This window comes from Lepidochelys olivacea (assembly GCF_965140295.1).
Source record: "Lepidochelys olivacea isolate rLepOli2 genome assembly, chromosome: 1".
In the NCBI taxonomy this organism is placed as follows: domain Eukaryota; kingdom Metazoa; phylum Chordata; order Testudines; family Cheloniidae; genus Lepidochelys; species Lepidochelys olivacea.
This window is the reverse complement of record NC_140411.1, coordinates 101,048,881-101,068,278: the sequence shown is the minus strand read 5'-3', so window position 1 is coordinate 101,068,278 and position 19,398 is coordinate 101,048,881. Positions and strand designations below refer to the sequence as shown.

The 19,398-nt window shown below is 42.1% G+C and overlaps 1 protein-coding gene across 10 annotated transcripts in view; it reads left to right on the top strand.

Moving 5' to 3' along the window:
* Positions 1–19,398, top strand: part of DOCK9 (dedicator of cytokinesis 9) — a 335,677-nt gene that overhangs the window by 177,722 nt on the left and 138,557 nt on the right. For all 10 annotated transcript variants that reach the window (XM_084627447.1, XM_084627439.1, XM_084627444.1 and 7 more), the window contains exons 16-23: positions 3,911–3,990; positions 4,072–4,259; positions 4,387–4,452; positions 10,795–10,887; positions 11,467–11,590; positions 12,021–12,142; positions 14,473–14,559; positions 15,521–15,610. In XM_084627447.1, coding sequence (XP_084483573.1) covers positions 3,911–3,990; positions 4,072–4,259; positions 4,387–4,452; positions 10,795–10,887; positions 11,467–11,590; positions 12,021–12,142; positions 14,473–14,559; positions 15,521–15,610 — 850 coding nt within the window. The remainder of the gene's footprint in view (positions 1–3,910; positions 3,991–4,071; positions 4,260–4,386; positions 4,453–10,794; positions 10,888–11,466; positions 11,591–12,020; positions 12,143–14,472; positions 14,560–15,520; positions 15,611–19,398) is intronic.

Below are 19,398 nucleotides of genomic sequence, written 5' to 3'. Positions count from 1 at the left end.
GGGCTGTCCCAGAAGATGCAAACTACCCTTCAAGACCTCCCATTTGAGGGAGCAGGGCTCTTCTCAGAGCTGACTGATGTGCGGTTCCATGGCGTTAAAGACTACCATGCCACCCTCCGGTCCTTGGGCCTACCCACCCCTCAGCAGGCTAGAAAGCCATTCCATCCTCCGCCTCCATTGAGGTCCTGGGGTGTCCCCCGATCCAGCTGCTACAGGAAGGAGGACAGAGACAAAGGGTTTAAGCGGCAACACCCTTCATATTCCCATTCCTCTGCCCAGCTTGGTTCTTCCAGAGGCCAAGGAAGCCAGAAACAGGCATTTTGCTGATGTGCCTGAGGATGGCGCCCCAGTCACTTCCCAGGATCCACCCCACCTGCTCTTTTCTCAATCACCTGCAATCCTTCTAGTCAGCCTGGTCACGGCTGACATCGGACTGTTGAGTGTTCGACATATCATCTTTGGGCTACATCCTGCCAGGTGGAGTCAGGTTGCCTGGCATTTGCTAAGAAGCCCTCAGGCTATGGGACTTGTGTGCAACACAACATCCATCTCATAGCCACATACCTCCCCTGGGGCCAGGAACACCTTGGCAGATCGCCTCACCAGGACAGTCTCATCTCATCACGAGTGGTCTCTCCACCCAGAGGTGGTCAGCATCATCTTCCAGAGATGCGGTACTGCCCGTGTGGATCTGTTCACATCCAGATAGAACAGGAAATGCCATGTTTTCTGCTCCTTTCGGGGGTTCAACAGAGGCTCCCTGTTGGACGCTTTCCTGTTCCTGTGGTCGGAGGCTCTGATGTACCCCCCTCTCTCCCCCGGACGGCTTGGTTGCTGTGTGGTTAAATGCAGAGGTGCAGGAGTGCTTGGTGGGTATCCAACAGGTCCTGTTGGGCAGCAGAAAGTCCTCCATCAGAGTGACCTTCCTGGCCACATGGAAGCAGTTCGCTTGTTGGACCTCGGATAAAGGCATTCAGCCCGAGTGGGCCTTGCTGCAGTTAATCCTGGACTACCTTTTGCATCTCAAGCTCCAAGGCCTGGCCCTTTCAACTATCAAAGTCCAGATGTCTGCCATCTCGGCCTTCCATCTGCTGCTCAAGGGTAGGTTGGTTTTCGCCCAGGACATGACTGCCAGGTTCCTCAAAGACCTTGAGTGTCTTTACCCGTATGTCATAGAATCATAGACTATCAGGGTTGGAAGGGACCTCAGGAGGTCATCTAGTCCAACCCCCTGCTCAAATCAGGACCAATCCCCAACTAAATCATCCCAGCCAGGGCTTTGTCAAGCCTGACCTTAAAAACTTCTAAGGAAGGAGATTCTACCACCTCCCTAGGTAACGCATTCCAGTGTTTCACCACCCTCCGAGTGAAAAAGTTTTTCCTAATATCCAACCTAAATCTCCCCCACTGCAACTTGAGACCATTACTCCTTGTTCTGCCATCTGCTACCACTGAGAACAGTCTAAATTCATCCTCTTTGGAACCCCCTTTCAGGTAGTTGAAAGCAGCTATCAAATCCCCCCTCATTCTTCTCTTCCACAGACTAAACAATCCCAGTTCCCTCAACCTCTCCTCATAAGTCATGTGCTCCAGCCCCTTAATCATTTGTATTGCTCTTCGCTGGACTCTTTCCAATTTTTCCACATCCTTCTTGTAGTGTGGGGCCCAAAACTGGACACCGTACTCCAGATGAGACCTCACCAATGCCGAATAGAGGGGAATGATCATGTCCCTCGATCTGCTGGCAATGCTCCTACATATACAGCCTTCTTGGCAACAAGGGCACACTGTTGACTCATATCCATCTTCTCATCCATTGTAACCCCTAGGTCCTTTTCTGCAGAACTGCTGCCTAGACATTTGGTCCCTAGTCTGCAGCAGTGCATGGGATTCTTCCATCCTAAGTGCAGGACTCTGCACTTGTCCTTGTTGAACCTCATCAGATTTCTTTTGGCCCAATCCTCTAATTTGTCTAGGTCCCTCTGTATCCTCTCCCTACCCTCCAGCATATCTAACACTCCTCCCAGTTTAGTGTCATCTGCAAACTTGCTGAGGGTGCAATCCACACCAATGTCAGGGATCCCGTCCCTCCACGGCACCTGAATCTTGTACTGTCACGGCTCACGGGCCCTCCCGCTTTAAGCCTCTGGCTTCCTGTTCTCCTTCTCCTTTCCTGGAAGGTTGCGTTTTTGGTTGCAATAACATATGCCCGCAGGGGTCTCTGAGATTAGGGTGCTTACCTTGGAACCACCCTACACGGTCTTTTACAAAGACAAGGTCCAGCTGCAGCCACACACCGGCCCAGGGTGGTCTCACAGTTTCATACAGCCAGCACATTACCTGTTTTTTGTTTTAAAGCCACATAAATCGGAGGAGGAGCATAGGTTGCATTCCCCAGACATCAGGAGGGCGCCAGCCTTCTACATTGAAAGGACCAAGTCATCCGCAAGTCGATGCAATTGTTTGTCGTGGTGACCAACAGGATGAAGGGTCGTCTAGTGTCAGCTCAAATAATTTCTTATTGGATCACTACCAGCATTCACTGCTGCTACAATCAGGCAAGGGTGCCACCTCCAGTGATCATGACCACCTGTTCAACCTCTTACACAGCTTTCCTATCCCAAGTGCCTATCCAGGACATCTGTAAGGCAGCCACCTGGTTGTCCATCCACATGTTCACATCCCATTACGTGCTTATCAAGCAGGCCTGGGACGATGCTGGTTTTAGTAGAGCAGTGTTGCAAGCCGCAAGACTGTGAACTCCGATCCCATCTTCGAGGATACTGCTTGTGAGCCGCCTAGAATGGAATCAATATGAGAAGCACTTGAAGAGAAAAAAGTTACTTATCTTTCGTAACTGGTCTTCGAGATGTGTTGCTCCTGTCCATTTCATTACCCTCCCTCCTGCCCCTCTGCTGGAGTTGCCAGCAAGAAGGAACTGAGAGGGCGTAGGGTCGGCAGCACCTAATATCCTGACGCATGAGTGCGGGACTCAAGGTGGTACCACAGCAGACCCTAAGGATACCACTAAGGCAAAAGTCTCAGACGACTGTGCATGTGGGCGCGCGCGCACCTAGAATGGAATCGACACAAGCAACACATCTTGAACAACAATTATGGATGCACAACAGCAGAACACCTTCTGTCTGATAAGGCAAAACTTGTGTTTAGGTCAAATGTAACAAGGTATTCAGCTCTGTTGTGCAGTACTCGTATACTCTGTTGTCAAAGTGTTCTGTAGCATCTCAAAGGGTAGAATGTAGGTATGTATACGTGTTGGAATGTTGGGGCATTGCTCAAAGAAGGCAGAGTTGAAGTTGCATTGGGGGAAGTAGCATGGACCTTAACTTTGTATTTCTGCTTTTCCAGTGGTTTAAATGTAGTCACCACATTCTGGAGGGGCTTGATCCACCACCAGGCAATCTTAATTCTGCGTTAATGACTTTTTTTTTATTTAATATAAATAAAACCAAATTACACTCCTCAAATAAGAGCTCTCAAGTAAATTCTGCTCCACATATTTTTTTGTTCACTTATTTCACAAAATTCAGAACCTAGAAAGCATTGAGATTCTGCTTAATTGTGATTTGGGGAACAGAAGTATTATTCCAGGCAAGAAAAAGAAGCAAACCATACTGATAATTTTAAAAAAGCAACTATTTTTCTATAGGTATGTCTGTTATGTGTTAATTGGAGTTGGCCTAAACTGAATGTTGAATATTTCCATGATGTGTCAGCATTTTTATTTTTGTTTGGTTTGGTTAAGTCAGATTCTTCAAGCTCTCTTTAACATTGCATTTTCTGTTGTTGTTTTTTTGGGTTTTTTTTCCTCTCTACTGCCTCTTTTTCCTTCTGTATTTCTGATAGATTTTGGCAACTGACCTGACTTTTTTGTTGTTTCTCTTTACAGACCTGAAAAGTTGGCCAAGCTGCCAGTTATTCTAGGAAATCTAGACATAACAATTGATAATGTTTCTCCAGATTTTTCTAGTAAGTATTGATAAGCATTATTAAATAGTTGAATAAGCTTTTTTACTTCACATTTTTTTATTGTTTTTAATATATTTTCAGATTATGTTAACTCATCATACATTCCCATGAAACAGTTTGAAAACAGTACCAAGACAGTAGTAACGTTTGAAGTAGAAGAATTTGTTCCCTGTATTCCAAAACATTCTCAGCCTTTCACCATCTACAACAATCATCTTTATGTTTATCCAAAGCACTTGAAATATGACAGTCAAAAGTCATTTGCAAAGGTGAGTGTAAGGAAAATACTGAACTCTTGTTGTGCGCTGCAGCTCTATTCAGATATTAATGACCAAATATATATTCTGTTTCTATGATGATGGTTCTGAATAATTTTTTTTATATATATTGTTTTAGGCTAGAAATATTGCAGTGTGCATTGAGTTCAAAGATTCGGATGAAGAAGATTCTCTGCCTTTAAAGGTTTGTCTGAGATTTTGATATCTAATTGAAGAAAAACATTAAGGTTTACTGGTTTAGAGGTAACCCATTATGGGCCTACACAAGGATTAGAGTTGGGATCTTTGTTCTTCCTTCTCTGTGGCAGTTGGATTATCCTGGAGATGACTTGCTCATCTCTGAAAGATAATGAGCAGAGCCACTAACCCCTGCTATTGGCCAGTCTTGGTGAAAATATTCCCACTGGTCTTTTTATTTCTATCCTCACCCGAATGAAGCTTCCACAGAAGAAGCCTGTTGTGGTGTGGGGTGATTTGCTTCTACTCGAGGGAAAGCTTTAGAACACTGACTGACTCAAGTGCATTTGACTTCCTGACTGACTGACTGCCACAGTGGAATGGGGAGAAAGTTGCCTGAGAGAGCCTAATACTGGTTTTGTGGTGTTAGGCAGGGCTAAAAGTGAATGATTGCTACAGTTCCATAAAGAGGAAAAAATTATATCGTGCCTTAACTGCTTCTCACTAACAATAGGCTTTCTTGATGGAGATTTCACTCTATATTTTAAATAATTTAGCAGTACATATTTTGATGTACAATAAACTGTAATAATAAAACATTGTTTCTGTTGTTAAATAAAATGGGAGAGCAGCTATGTACAATTCCAGAAATTCTTTAGACCTAAATTTTCAAAACTGACTAATGAATTTGGGTGTCTGTTTTTGAGGGCCCAACTTAAGATGCTCTTAGGAGACCTGATTTTCAGAAAGTGTAGAGCACCTGTCATCTGAAAATCAAGGTGGCTAAAAGTTGAGCATCAAGAAATTGAGGCACCCAAAACCATTAGTTCCTTTTTAAAATTTAGGCCTTAAAATGTGGTTCTTAAAATGTCTCCAACACAGACCCTCTCTTCAGGGCCCAACACAAATACTATCTCCAGAGAATCCTACTTGAAAAGTAAGGAAAAGAAGCATCATTCTGGCACTGAAGAGATGTGAGGGAAGAGAAAAAGAAGCACATTCTTTCCTCCTGATCAGCTCCCCAGGGCAGGTCCTTTCTATGGTGACTGTGCTGGAGCAGCAGCATCAATAGCTCTTGGTACCAGAGCTGCCAGTGCAGATGTAGTCACTGTGGATCTCAGAAGGGTTCACTTCACTGGAAATCCCTAGGACCTTTTCCCTGTCTACATGCTTCAGCAGTAGGCTGCAGTCCAAGTAATAACTACATAACTGCATATTTCTTCTCATCTTGTCTAGTACCACCTCCCCATAGGGTCACCTCACTACAGGATTGGTACAGGGACACCCTTAGTGCCATTTGGGGTGGATTTGAGAGGCATGCTGATCTCAGCACCTGGGAGACTCCAAGGGGTTTGGCCCCTGCAGCATTCCCACAGATACCAGGTCTTTGGAGGGAACTTTATACAAGGTCCTCTCCAGTTAATAATATGAGATTATATTCAAGAGTGTAGTCAGGTCCTTACTGAATCTGAAATACCCAAGCTATCTGAACCTTGTGCTGTGGGAGATGCCCCATCAGTCCTGCCATTCGTGTTCACAACATTGTCACAGCCTTCTGCACCAATCTCAGAACTGAGGAAGCTGATCTCGCACCAACACTCTCTCCTGCCTCCACCTGACGTGCCCCTCACCAGTGGCTGATGTGCAGGTTGATTTGGACCCACTTGATGAGGTCCCCTAGATGGTGGAATATCCCTTATTGGGGACACAAACAATGCTACAACTCTCCTTGTGATTGTATTGACTCCTCTGCTATAGCTCCACCTGATGGACTACAAACAGTTCCAGGAGTATCTCAGGAGGAAGGGAAATAGTGTCCAGCTACATACAGAGACAACAGTGGCAGAGTCTCCTCATCCCCTTTTTTATATCATCCAAGTCTGAATGCAAGTTAATGTCTCTTACCCAGGGCTTATACCTCCAGTCTTCTCTGGCAGTCTACAGGAAAATACACAAGATGTATCCTGTTGCAACTGATGTTTCCATTTCTTGAAAAGTCACCCAACCCCAAACTCCCTAGTTGTTTTAGTTTTGAACCTCCCATTCCATTTCTACCAACAGAGAGGGTAGCAGGCTGGGATGCCTTTGGATGTAAGACCTACTAGTCAGGTTCTCTTTGCATGAAAGTTTCCAAGTGTGGTGGCCAAGTACCATTATGCCCTCCAGGTTGCCATTAACTGCATGTTGGAAGCTCTACAAGAGAAGTAAAAGCAAGCAGCGAGATCTGGTCACAGAGGGTCGCATAGTGTTGATGCACTGATAGGACAGCCTATGACAACTCAATGCCTGTTTCAGAGCCCTGGGGCAGGAACTTCCCTACATAGGTATTCCTGGATACATTCATTGGGGATCACTTTGGAGGCACAGAGTAAGATCAAGGACCTTCTGGTTGAAGGGCAAGGCCTTTTTCGCAAAAAAGTAGATTAATTATTCAAAAGGATGAAAGTTGCCAGGGCTAGAGCTTGGTCCCTTGGCCTCATTCAACCCTTGTTCCTCTTAGGAAACCACCAGCATATCCCTCCTTCAGATATCAAAGTCAGGGAGTGGCCACATCCCAGAGCTTCCCCTCCCTGAGCCTCAAACTTGACCCCCCTTTTAAAGAAAACAGAAACAAAAAAAGCAATGGTCTCTTTACAGTCCACCTTCTCTGTCACCAAAAAGCAGATTTAATGTTGCAGGTGAGAGCAGAGTTAGGCCTGGGCTACACTGGAGGGGGGGGTGGGGATTCAAACTAAGATATGCAACTTCAGCTGTGCTATTCGCGAAGCTGAAGTATCTTAGTTTGATTTACCTGGCCATCCTCACAGCGGCGAGTCGACAGTGGCAGCTCCCTCGTCGACTCCGCTTACTCCTCCTGCCGAGGTGGAGTACAGGCATTGATTTGGGGATCGATTTATCGTGTCTAGATGAGATGCGATAAATCGATCCCCGAGAGATTGATCACTGTCCGCCGATCCAGCAGGTAGTGAAGACGTACCCTTAGTCTTCGAGTCCTCTTCCTTCCATCCCCTCCTTTTGAGTTCTGTCTGTCCTATTTTAACAGTGCCTTGTGCATGACTACTTGCAATTACTGGGTTTTAGAGAACATTCACGACAGATACACCATCCAGTTTTCTACCAGCTTACCTTCCCTGAACCTCTTCAGGGACACTTCTCAAAAGGAAGTCCTGTGGGATGAAGTAGACTCCCTCTTCTCAAAAGGAGCCATAGAGGAAGTCCTTCTGTGAACATCAGGGGAAGGGCTTCTATTCTGGGTATTTCCTGGTTCCAGAGTCCTTGTGTACACTACAGAGTTTTGTCAACGCAAGTTACGCTGGCATACAGCCACCTCTGTAATTAAACCGCTGTTGCATGTCCACACTATACTCTTTGTGTTGGTGGAGAACATCCACAATAGCAGCTCTTGCATTGACACACAGAGCAGTGCGCTGAGTAGCAATCCCACTGTGCAAATGGCTGCAGGGTGCTTTGAGAAGTGTCTACAATGCCTCATGGGGCAGGTACAGCATCACATGATGATGGTTTCTTAATCCCATCGTTCCATGGGCGTCCTAATGGATTGCCAGCTGCTTTTCAACTGCCCTGGTAACCTGCAACCCAGTCATCTCTGTTAGAAAGCATGGATCCTGCACTGCTGTTCAGTATTGTGCTGTGTGTTGTGAACACAAGTCTATAAGAGGAGCTCTGGGGCTATTTGGCTGAGGGATGCCTTGAAGGAACATACTAACACTGAGCCACAGTAATGTGTGTTGCTGTAGCGTGCTGTAGCCTGTCATTGTTTGCACTGTGCTGTGACCCTTGTAATGATTGCTCCGTGTGTCTAAAAAGTAACACATTTTAAATCACGTTTTAAAGTTAGCGCTTGGTAAGATGACCAAACTGACATTGCTGAGCACTAACACGAGAAGCCCACAGAAGTGTGGGGAGACGGCAGCGTGTGTGTGTGTGAGAGAGAGAGTGATTGTTGGGTAAGTGTGTGTGTTGGGGAAGAGTGAGTGTGTCTGCATGCTGTCTCTAAGTTCAGACAGTAGCTGGAAGCAACCAATCCCGAGGCAGAAGCTGGTGCACAGGCAGCTGTTGTCCCCGTCCACCCCATCCCAGCTCAGCAAAGACCAGTACAGTGGCGGGGGAGGGGGATACGTTGACATCAACCTCCATCTCCCTCACAGGCTCTGTACAGTACAGCATGAGTCTCCCACCTCCCGCCCCCCAGCAGCAGCATGCCCTGTCTGCCACTGCAGTCCTAGTGCCTGGGAGAGCAGGATCCTGTGTTAATGTTCTGATTCCATGATTCACTCTGAGTTTTCCCACTCCCTCCCCCGTAGTCCAGGCAGGAGTGTGCTTGCTGCCCAGAGCTGCATGCTCAGCTGGGCAGTAGCTGTGTGAGCTCTGCATGCTGAGGAATTTCAACACTTCCTGGAGCTTTGAAAGGGGAGGGGTGCATGCCTGTGTAGCTGGATGCAGGGCAGCAGAGTTCAAAACAGATCTGGTCATGGTGGGCGTTGTGTAGGATACCTCCTGGAGGCCAGTTTCGAGGAACAGTGTTTACACTGACACTTTGTCAATCTAACTTTTCTGCAAAAAGCTCTATGCCTCTAGTTGAGGTCATTTTATTTTGTTGGCAAAACAGGAGAGTTTTTTTGGCAGGAGGAGCATGGTAGTGTGTACAATTCCACTGTTTTGTCGGCAAAAGCTGCCTTTTGCTAACAAAACTATATAGTGTAGACAAAGCCTAAGACAGTAAATGGTCTCAGACTGTGTCTGAATGTCAGAAACCTGAACGGATATATCAAGACCTCTCCGTTTAAAATGCTTTCCCTGGGATCCAACCATTCCCTCCTCTCAAGGAAACTGGGTATCTGAGTCTCACTTGATGGATGCTTATTTACACATGACCATCAGAAAAAAGCACTTCAGATACCTGAGTTTCAGCATTGGAAACAAACATTTCAATTCACGATACTCCTTTTTCAGCTTGTACATAGCTCTAAAGGTCTTTACAATGTGCCTGACTGTGGTAGCTGCCCACTTAAGATGCCAGGGGACACATGTCTTTATCTATATGACTAGGTACATTGTGGCCTCCATTACTGTACTATTTAGGCACCTCACAATCTTATAATTATTTATCCTCATAATGTCCCCCTGAGGTAGGGAAAGAGTATTATCCCCATTTTAAAGATACGGAACTGAGGCAGAGACTAAGTGACTTGCCCAAGGTCACACAAGAAGTCTGTGGTGAAAATGATAATTGAATCCAGGTCTCCAAGTCTCAGGCTAGGATACTTACTACTGGGCCAGCCATTCTCCCTCTCTAATAAGAGACAAATCACAATAGGAAATGCCAGAATCATATTTAAAACGTGCAGTCCGTTCAGCACCAAAGGCCTGCAGTTAAACTGGGAAAAGTCTACTCTATCTCCTTTTCAAGGAATCATGTTTATTGGACAGTGGTGGATTTAGTCCAAGCAAAGGAGAGGAGAGATTCCTCGGCATCCAGAAAGCACCAGCCTAAAGAGCCTACCTGAATCAACGTGCAAAGTTATTCCTTAAGCTAATGGGTGTCATGGCAATTATGACATGTGACACACTATATATATGCCTGCCTACATATGACACCGCTGCAAAATTGGCTGGTTCAATAATTAATTAGCCACCTCCATACTCAGGAACTGGGGACATTCAGTCTCTTGAGGGAAAACACAAAATGCTAGCTATACTACACAAGAGCAGTATACATCTCAAGTTCAGGAACTCTCATTAGTCTCTCTAAAAAGTGCACCTGGCTGCTATCTCAGCACATTACCAGTCAGAACAGGGAAAAAACAATACTTTCTTTCTCTGGCCTTTCATCTGCCTATCAACAAGGGATACCAAATCCCATAACTGTGAATGCACAGAGTTACTCTTGAAGAACAGCAGTTACTGGTAAAGTGGTCTCTTTTTAGCTGAGCCTAATCTTTGAGCAAATGAACATTTCTTTGCTTTCCATTCTTCATGTTTTAAATTTCTCCAATTTGTTTTTAAAATATTCAATTTTAATATAGTTGTTCAAGCTTATTTTAATACAGTGCACTTGTCCACAACCCACAATCCAAAGAATATTAATGCAAGATTAATTTTTTTAACGCTTTGAGTTTTAGCTCAGTATCCATTGTATTTCCCAATAGTAAAAAGAGGCTAAAACTTGATTAAAATGTGTCATGAGCTATAAAAAAATTGCATTGCAAAACATTATTTTTAAAGGAGATATGTAAGAAAAAATAAAATACTTTATACTCTTGACAGCAAGGAGGAATATAAGCTAAGAATGACAAAGGACCGTTTTTTCCCTTCTCCTGATTCTTAGTGTGTCTATGGTAGACCAGGTGGACCAGTGTTTACAAGAAATGCATTTGCCAATGTTTTACATCACCATCAAAACCCAGAGTTTTATGATGAGGTAAGCAATTCTAATTGAGACTTCACTTTTACTGGCTTTCAGTATGTATTTTTACAAGTTTCACAGATTGCAAAACAGACTAATGTGGAGACAGTGTGCCCACTTGGGGGGAGGGGTAAAGTGTATTATGTATTTAATTTCTCAACTTCAGAAGTTTCTTTATAACTTTTTATTTAATTTAAATTGAACTAAAGCTCTAATTGTAATTGAAAATACAGTGTTGTCTGTAGTATTATTAATTATGCTTATTGCTTCATTCACTTTTACATTATGAAAATTAAACTAAACTTTTTTGTCCCTTGATTTATTTATTTTCATGCTGGCTTTGCAAAAACATTAAAATCAGACCCTATCATTATCTTTCAAACTATTACTTCTACATAATTAATGTAAAACCTACACATTGTATGACTGCATTCTTAAATCTTTCTTCAAATCTAATTGAAACCAAGTGTTGTTCTCAGGTCAGAGTGGACAAATGCATGCTTGTTGTTCATTAACTAGTATGATGTGCCTCTGCATGTCTGAATACTTTTTCTTCACAAAAATCACTGAAGCTGATGTTTATCTGCCTTTCAGATTAAAATAGAATTGCCCACACAGCTACATGGAAAACATCATTTGTTTTTCACATTCTACCATGTCAGCTGTGATAATTCAAGCAAAGGCAGTACCAAGAAGAAAGATGTAATTGAAACACAAGGTTTGGCTTGTTGACCCTTTTTACTTTTAAGAATGGTTTAGCAGATTTCAAAAAGTAGATTTAGCTGGTATACTGGATACTTGTTGCATTGATGGAGGTAATTCTGAAATATTAATTATAGTGGAAAAATAGATTTGCCACTTGAAATATTTATCTTTAATTTCAATTTGTTTTAAGAACTATGAATTTTAGTGTCAAGCAAATTAAAATGTTACAATTTTTTACCTGAAGGTAACAATATATTGTTTCTTTTTTAACATTTTTAGCTTTGTTTATAGTCTGTTCAACAAGTTGGGTCTTTGTAAACCAGAAATCATGTAACCATGTATATGTTATACATAGAGAGGAGGCCACTGAAGCTCTCATATAGGCCTTTAATTAAAAAATACGTAATATATGTAAAATATTAATTCCATTTTATTTCTTGTAGTTGGCTATTCTTGGCTTCCACTATTAAAAGATGGGAGAGTAGTGACAAATGAGCAGCACATTCCTGTGTCAGCTAATCTTCCATCAGGCTATCTTAGCTATCAGGAACTTGGGATTGGCAAGGTACAGTACCTAGATAGGTGTATAGGTATATTTGTTTCTTTGTGTTTCACAAAAGAGAATACAAGAAATAAAATGGGCTTATGCTCAGTTCTAAGCTTTGTAAGAATTTTAAGTAGCCATTTTCCAGTTAAAACATTTGTTTTATGACTCTTCCAAGATACAGATTGTGTGACATAGAATGTATTGCAGAGGAGATGTAACTGATGTGGAGTCCTAAAATAAATAAATTAGAGAAATCATATGAGCAAATCCTGTCATTTTGCTTCACAAGGACTTGAGTCAACCTGCACCCATATAGATTTTTATGTAATCGAGTGTTTTTTTCTATTATCCCTTGTGTGTTATGTCTGAGAAGCTTTTAAATATTGTGATCGCGGTTTTTTTTGTAATAGTGAAAAACTGGATGTTGTCTGTGCAGAGAAAAATAGACTAATAACAAAAATTCAAAAAACAACATTTGTGCAAGCAGTTGTTCTGTACTGATTCCTGCTCCTGGTATAAGGAATATTCCCTATATACCAAATCTGTTCTTTCTCTCTTGATACACTGAAAGGTCCTCCATTTGTTTCAAAATCCAGTGGTAGAATTGTTGCCATTTGCTTAGTTATCTGTAGTATATATAACTTAAAAATAAACTATCATAATTTTTATTATGACCATAGTTTGAGGCTTTTTATTTAGAGCCTCTTTAGTGGCTGCGTGTTTGCTAGGAATATGCATTTGTGTAGCAGAATAATATTAGGAAAGGTAGTAAGCATTTCAAGAGTATTTCAGTTGCACCCAAGATATTCTCTTGGAGTTTTATAATCTAGAATAGACAGACCAAGACACTCTTTAATATTGGTGTTTGTTCAGCAAGTGATGCAAATGTTCAGTTGCCGTTGCTCCACACACACATGAACTGGGAATATATGTGCGTCCTTAAGTTGATGATTTGTTGGCCAAGATTTTATTCAGGGAAGAGTGTGCCTAACTGATGGTCCATGCATACTAATTCCAAGGTCTGGCCACTTCATCTCATCCAATGAAAAACTTCCCAATTATAGCGTGACATACTTTAAATTAAATTTAAATACACAAGAAGGCTTTGCAAATTCATCTGAAGTTCTTTTCTTAACTTTTATTAGAATGTCACCTTATCCATGCACTTCTCTTTCAATAAACCTCTCACCCAAGAAAAGCCCTTGTTCCACAAACTGAATCTTGGAGCTGCTAAAATCCTACCTGCCAGCATTGGCAAAACAAAATCTGTAGATTATAACTTTACATAAAGTCATAAAAAGATGCCAATGTAGAAGGGTCGGGGGAGATATGCAGAAAGTAAAAGGGAAATTAATTGAAGGGGGAATGAGGCAAGCGGGGGGAGGCCAGAACTCAACTTAGAAGAGGGAATTAATTGGGAGAGTTGCTTCTCTACCTTCTCTGTGTCCAGTCCTCCGCACCACCACCTTTTCACTCTCTAACTTCCCCCCCATCTCTTTGCTTTTCATAATCCAGCCATGTCTGTCCCACCCTCCCCTTAATTTTAGGGAAGCACTTAGCTCTTCACCCTCTCCTCCCAAGTCTTAGCATCCGGAGGACTAGAACGTCTAGATGCAGGTCAGGGATACTAGAACAGTTTGTATAGTGGGGGTGCTGAGAGCCATTGAACCAAACTGTAAATCCTTTATATGATGGAAACCACTTCAAGCCAGGGGATGTGGCAGCATTCCTAGCATGCCTAGTTCTAGCACCTATGCGCAGGGTAAGCAGGAATCAACAGATCCCCAACAGGATCTCACTTTAGAGAGCTGAGTACTGCTCTGATATTCCCAAATGAGAGGGAAAGGGAACACTGACTGCCACACATTCGAAGACACCAGTTTATATTAGTGCAAGCAGCAGCTCTGATTGACTGTCCTTCTCAAGAACAGCCAGTCAAATGAGGATTTCCTGTAGTCCAGAAGATTTCCCCTACACTTAAAGGAGAGTCAGAAAACCCATATCTTACAAGAAAAATCCACTGTTAGTTAGCCTATTTAACCCATAAAGTTCATCCACCTGCAAGTTTTTCATGTGATGCCAATACAATGGGACAGTTTGTCTTTAAAAAGAACCATTTCTAATTGAGTAACTACATACATACTTCATAATGATTTTAGTGGCATTGCCTTTCAATTATTTATTATTAATGAGATTTATTCATTGCACAATTTTACTTTATATGTACAAGTTTACAGTTTTGAGGACAGTCTGAAATGTGCACCTATATGGTATGCAAACCACTATCCTGTTGTTTTGGGTTAGTATGCTGACATAATATATTATTTTTCCTCTTTGTGCGCAAACAGCATTCTGGTCCTGAAATTAAATGGGTAGATGGAGGCAAACCATTGTTAAAAATTTCTACGCATCTAGTTTCTACTGTATACACACAGGTAAGTTTAAAACCAGGACAAATATTTTATGATTAAGGTGTCTTTGTAGCATGAATACAATATATAAAGGAGATTTTCAAACACACAAAAGATACAAAAGAAACACACAGAAGGCTGCCAACTCCCTTTTTGTGCCTCTGAAAAGCTCCCCCCTAGTTAATATATAAAACGTACTGTATGCTGCAGCGAATTTTAAAATGATTATCAAATACAAAGCCTTTTGTCTAAGTCATCGGTTCACATTTGAGTCCAGCCCCATTTTTAACCAAAGTGAAAAGTGCCAGTCTCAATCCAATTCCAGTTATTCACATTAAAACCATTACAGTGTTAACTGACATGCTTGTTGTCAGTGTAAGTAGAGAGCTAAAGGATTGAATGGTCATGAAGAGTGATCTTCCCTCTGACAGCTAAAAGTGGTTTTTAGGTCAGCTCGAGATTTAAAGCGTGTCAGTGTGAGAAAGCTGCATGGACAATACCTTTACTGTATTGATCTGAAGATAAATATGATTTTAGTCTCAGCTACTCACTTGGCATCTTTGACAAGTACTAAAAACATTTACTTAAAATTTAAAAACAAAACCGTAGTTAGTTTTGCACTGCTGGATGTGGCTGTCTTCACATATAGTTGTATCTACAGATTACTATATTTTGGATTAGTATTTTGGGTTCTGTACTGATAGAATCAAATACAGGACTTAGACAATACATGTTTATTACTGTTAATCAGGGTAATTGTAGTAACGTTTTTCTCCATGTCAATTATTTTTAAGGAAATATACATGCTATTTTTGTGAAATGATTTTTCAGTAATGGATCCATTTAATGTGGTTGAAGTTTTTGGCTGTTTGTTATACACCTATTTTATATTGGCATTTGGAAGTGCATTGCTTTGTTCCTCTTTTGATTATGGAATTAAACTTCAGTTATTGCTGATTAACTTTGGTTCTCTTGTTTTTGGTAGGACCAGCACTTACACAATTTTTTTGAGTACTGTCAGAAAACGGAGTCTGGAGCCCAGGCCTTAGGAACTGATCTTGTAAAGTATCTTAAGGTACAAAACAGCAGTGATGTAACAGATTTAATAAAATTGGGAAGTGGGGGAGAGGGGGAAAGGACTGTGGTCATATCAATTGAGGGTGGGGCTGCAAATCAGTATGCAATAATGATGGAGTTTGGCTAGGTTTAGCCCCCAGTCATCTCAACTACCTTCTCTCAAGATTGATATAGCTTGAACAAAAAAGTAAGGTTCCCACAGGAATGTTAATTTAGCCAAATTGGCCAGAATTTTAAAATAGCTGCTGAAGGCCAGGCACCTAAATCTATTTATTTTCATAAGTACATGCAGCTCTTGTTGACTTAATTATGGGTAGTTAGCCCCTCAGAAAATCAAGCCACTTTTTAAGAGGCTGAAATACGGATTTAGGGACCAAACTTTATATATCTGCATCTTGGCCAATGTGATTAAGGTTAACAAAACATAACTAACAAAACAAAACAAAACTATATTAAGGTTAACAAAACATCAACTTCAACATGTTGCCTTTGGAGACCAGAAAAATAATATTGTGGTTAAGGCACAGAACTTGGAGTCCAGAGACCTAGTACTATTCCTGGCTTTTCCATCAATTTTCTGTGTGACTTGTACAAGTCACCTTAATCTCCTTAAAAAGAATGAGGAGTACTTGTGGCACCTTAGAGACTAACAAATTTATTTGAGCATAAGCTTTCGTGGGCTAAAACCCACTTCATCGGATGTATGCAGTGGAAAATACAGTAGGAAGATATATACACCGCCACACACACAGAACATGAAAAGATGGGTGGTGCCATACACACTATAATGAGAGTGATCAATTATAAGGTATTCACCTTAATTGATCACTCTCATTATAGTGTGTATGGCAACACCTATTTTTTCATGTTCTGGGGGGGGGGTTGGGTTTTATATATCTTCCTACTGTATTTTCCACTGCATGCATCCGATGAGGTAGGTTTTAGCCCACGAAAGCTTATGCTCAAATAAATGTGTTAGTCTTTAAGGTGCCACAAGTACTCCTTGTTCTTTTTGCTGATACAGACTAACACGACTACCATTCTGAAACTTAATCTCCTTGTGCCTCACAGAGGATGACTGTCTGCATCACAGGAATGTAGTAAGGCTAAATTAATGGATGTTTGTAAGGTACTTATCTGTTACTTTACTGTCTCAAAGCTGCAACTGAGATTAGGTCTTCATTGTGCCTGGGCACTGTGCATACACACAGTAAGACATTATCCCTGTTTTAAAGAATTTACAGTCTAAATAAGCAAGGCATAGAAAGGGTGGAAAAAAGGACACAGTATTATCTTCATTTTAAATATGGAGCTGAGACACAGAGATGATGTGACTTGCCCAAGGTCAAGCAGAAAGTCTGGAAAAGCTGAGAATTGAAGCCAGCTCTTCTGTGTCCCAGTGTAGTGCATTAACCACAAAACCATCCTTCTTTCCTGACATTATTTTGAAATCATCAAATGTCAAGTGCCAAATAAATACACAGCAGTATTATTATATTTAATATATAGAGCTTCCAATTTTCAATTTTAATCAATAACCACCAATAAAACCTCCCGATACAAAATAAATGAAATGGATGTTTATCCAGTAAACACTGGCGGGGGGGGGGGGGGGGAAACCAGAGTTTCTTGCATCTAAAGGCTTGTCTACGTGGAGCAGTAATGCGGACTACAGGGATGTGATTTCTGAATCCCAGTAACGTGAATGTATTAACTCAATGATACTCAGACTGTGGCTCTTAAGCCGCAAGAGGCTCTTTAATGTGTCTCCTGTGGTTCTTTGCAGCACATGTTATTAAAACTCGGTGTGATGTAATTACTAATCAGTCTAAGTTATTACCCTATCAGTATGCTTTTACCATGTTATTAACCAATTGTAGTTGATAAAATAATACTTGGTCAGTCATTTTGCTGTGAAAATTATATAGATTTTTCTTGTCATACTATTTAAATATAAATATATAGCACTATAGTAAATGAAACAATGAACTCACACTACTGTGGCTCTTTTGGGTAATGTTGATTGCTAATTTGGCTCCTGAACCACTGAGGTCTGAGTATCACTGCATTGACTGGTCCATGCAGACCCTGCTGGTGTGCACTAAAGGTTCCCTAGTGCACTTTATCATAGTTTATTGCACCCAATGCAACATTCATGATTACCTGCCCTATGGGCAGGTGGCATATGTGTGCATTCAGTACAAGGAGCTCCTGGCCTTCAGAGACCGAGTACGGGCTTTTGAGACCAGGGTAGCTGAACTGGAGGAGCTAAGGGAGACAGAGGTACATAGATGAGACTTTCTGGGACACAGTAGGACGGTCCCATCCCCAGTCTGACAGCCTCTGTGCTGCTGAGGAGGATGAAAGCCTCAGGTGAGGAGAACACCCACCCGGAGCAGAGGGAAACGATCCCATAGTTGGGACCCTGCTTCCAGATGATGATGTGGTATCCTCTTGCACTGAGGATACCTCTCCGGGGGAGGGAACTTATTAGGAAGAGACAGGTAATAGTTATGGGCGATTCAGTCATTAGAAACATAGATAGCTGGGTTTACGATGACCAGGAGAACCGCATGGTGACTTGCCTGCCTGGTGCGGAGGTTGCAGATCTCTCCAGACATCTAGGTAGACTTATGTGTAGTGCAAGAGAGGAGCTGGTGGTCGTGGTATATGTAGGTACCAATGACATAGGGAAGGAGAGGAGAGAGGTCCTGGAGGTCAAACGTAGGCTGCTAGGTAAGAGATTGAAGTTCAGGACCTTCATGGTATCATTCCCTAAAATCCTTCCAGTTCCACTCACAGGGCCAGTTAGACAGGCTGAACTGCGGGGTCTCGTGTGGATGAGAGGATGGTATATGGGGGAGGGGTTTAGATTTATTAGAAATTGGGAAAGGGGGAGTCTATACAAGGTAATCGGCTGGTGGGCCACGAGAGATTTTGCTAATATTGACTGTCCACAGGCACGGCCCCACACGGTTCACCGTTCCTGGCCAATGGGAGCTGTGGGAAGTGGCGGCCAGCACGACCCTGCAGCCCGCGGCGTCCCACAGCTCCCATTGTCCAGGAACGGCGAACTGAGGCCACTGGGAGCTGCGGGGGGCCATGCCTGCAGGTGGTCAATGTAAACACAATGTCTTGTGGCCCCCAACAGATTACCCTGATGCACCGCATGCCAAAGGTTGCCAACCCCTGCTCTAAGTCCTAGTAAGGAGGAGAATCGTCAGTTTTAATTGTCAGAATAAATAGTCAGTTTTCAGTATGGAAGATGAAATACAGGTGGTATCTGATGAGAAACAGTCAAATGAAAAAAAGTCTTATTCAATTACATCATGTAATGGGAAACAGCTAAAAAGTGACCAGCTTTTAAAGTGCTTATATACCAATGTTAGAAGTCTAAATAATAAGATGCGTGAACTAGAGTGCCTTGTATTAAATGAGGATACTGATATATTAGGCATCACAGAAACTTGGTGGAATGAGGATAATCAACGGGACACAATAAGATATACAAAATATATCAGAAGGACAGAACAGGTCGTGCTGGTGGGGGAATTGCACTATATATGAAAGAAAGCATAGAATCAAATGAAGTAAAAATCTTAAATGAACCAAACTGTATCATAGAATCTCTTTGAATAGTAAGAATATAGCCGTAGGGATATATTACGACCATCTGACCAGGATGGTGATAGTGACTGTGAAATGCTCAAGGAGATTAGAGACTATTAAAATATAAAATTCAATAATAATGGGGGATTTCAACTACCCCAGATTGAGGTACATACC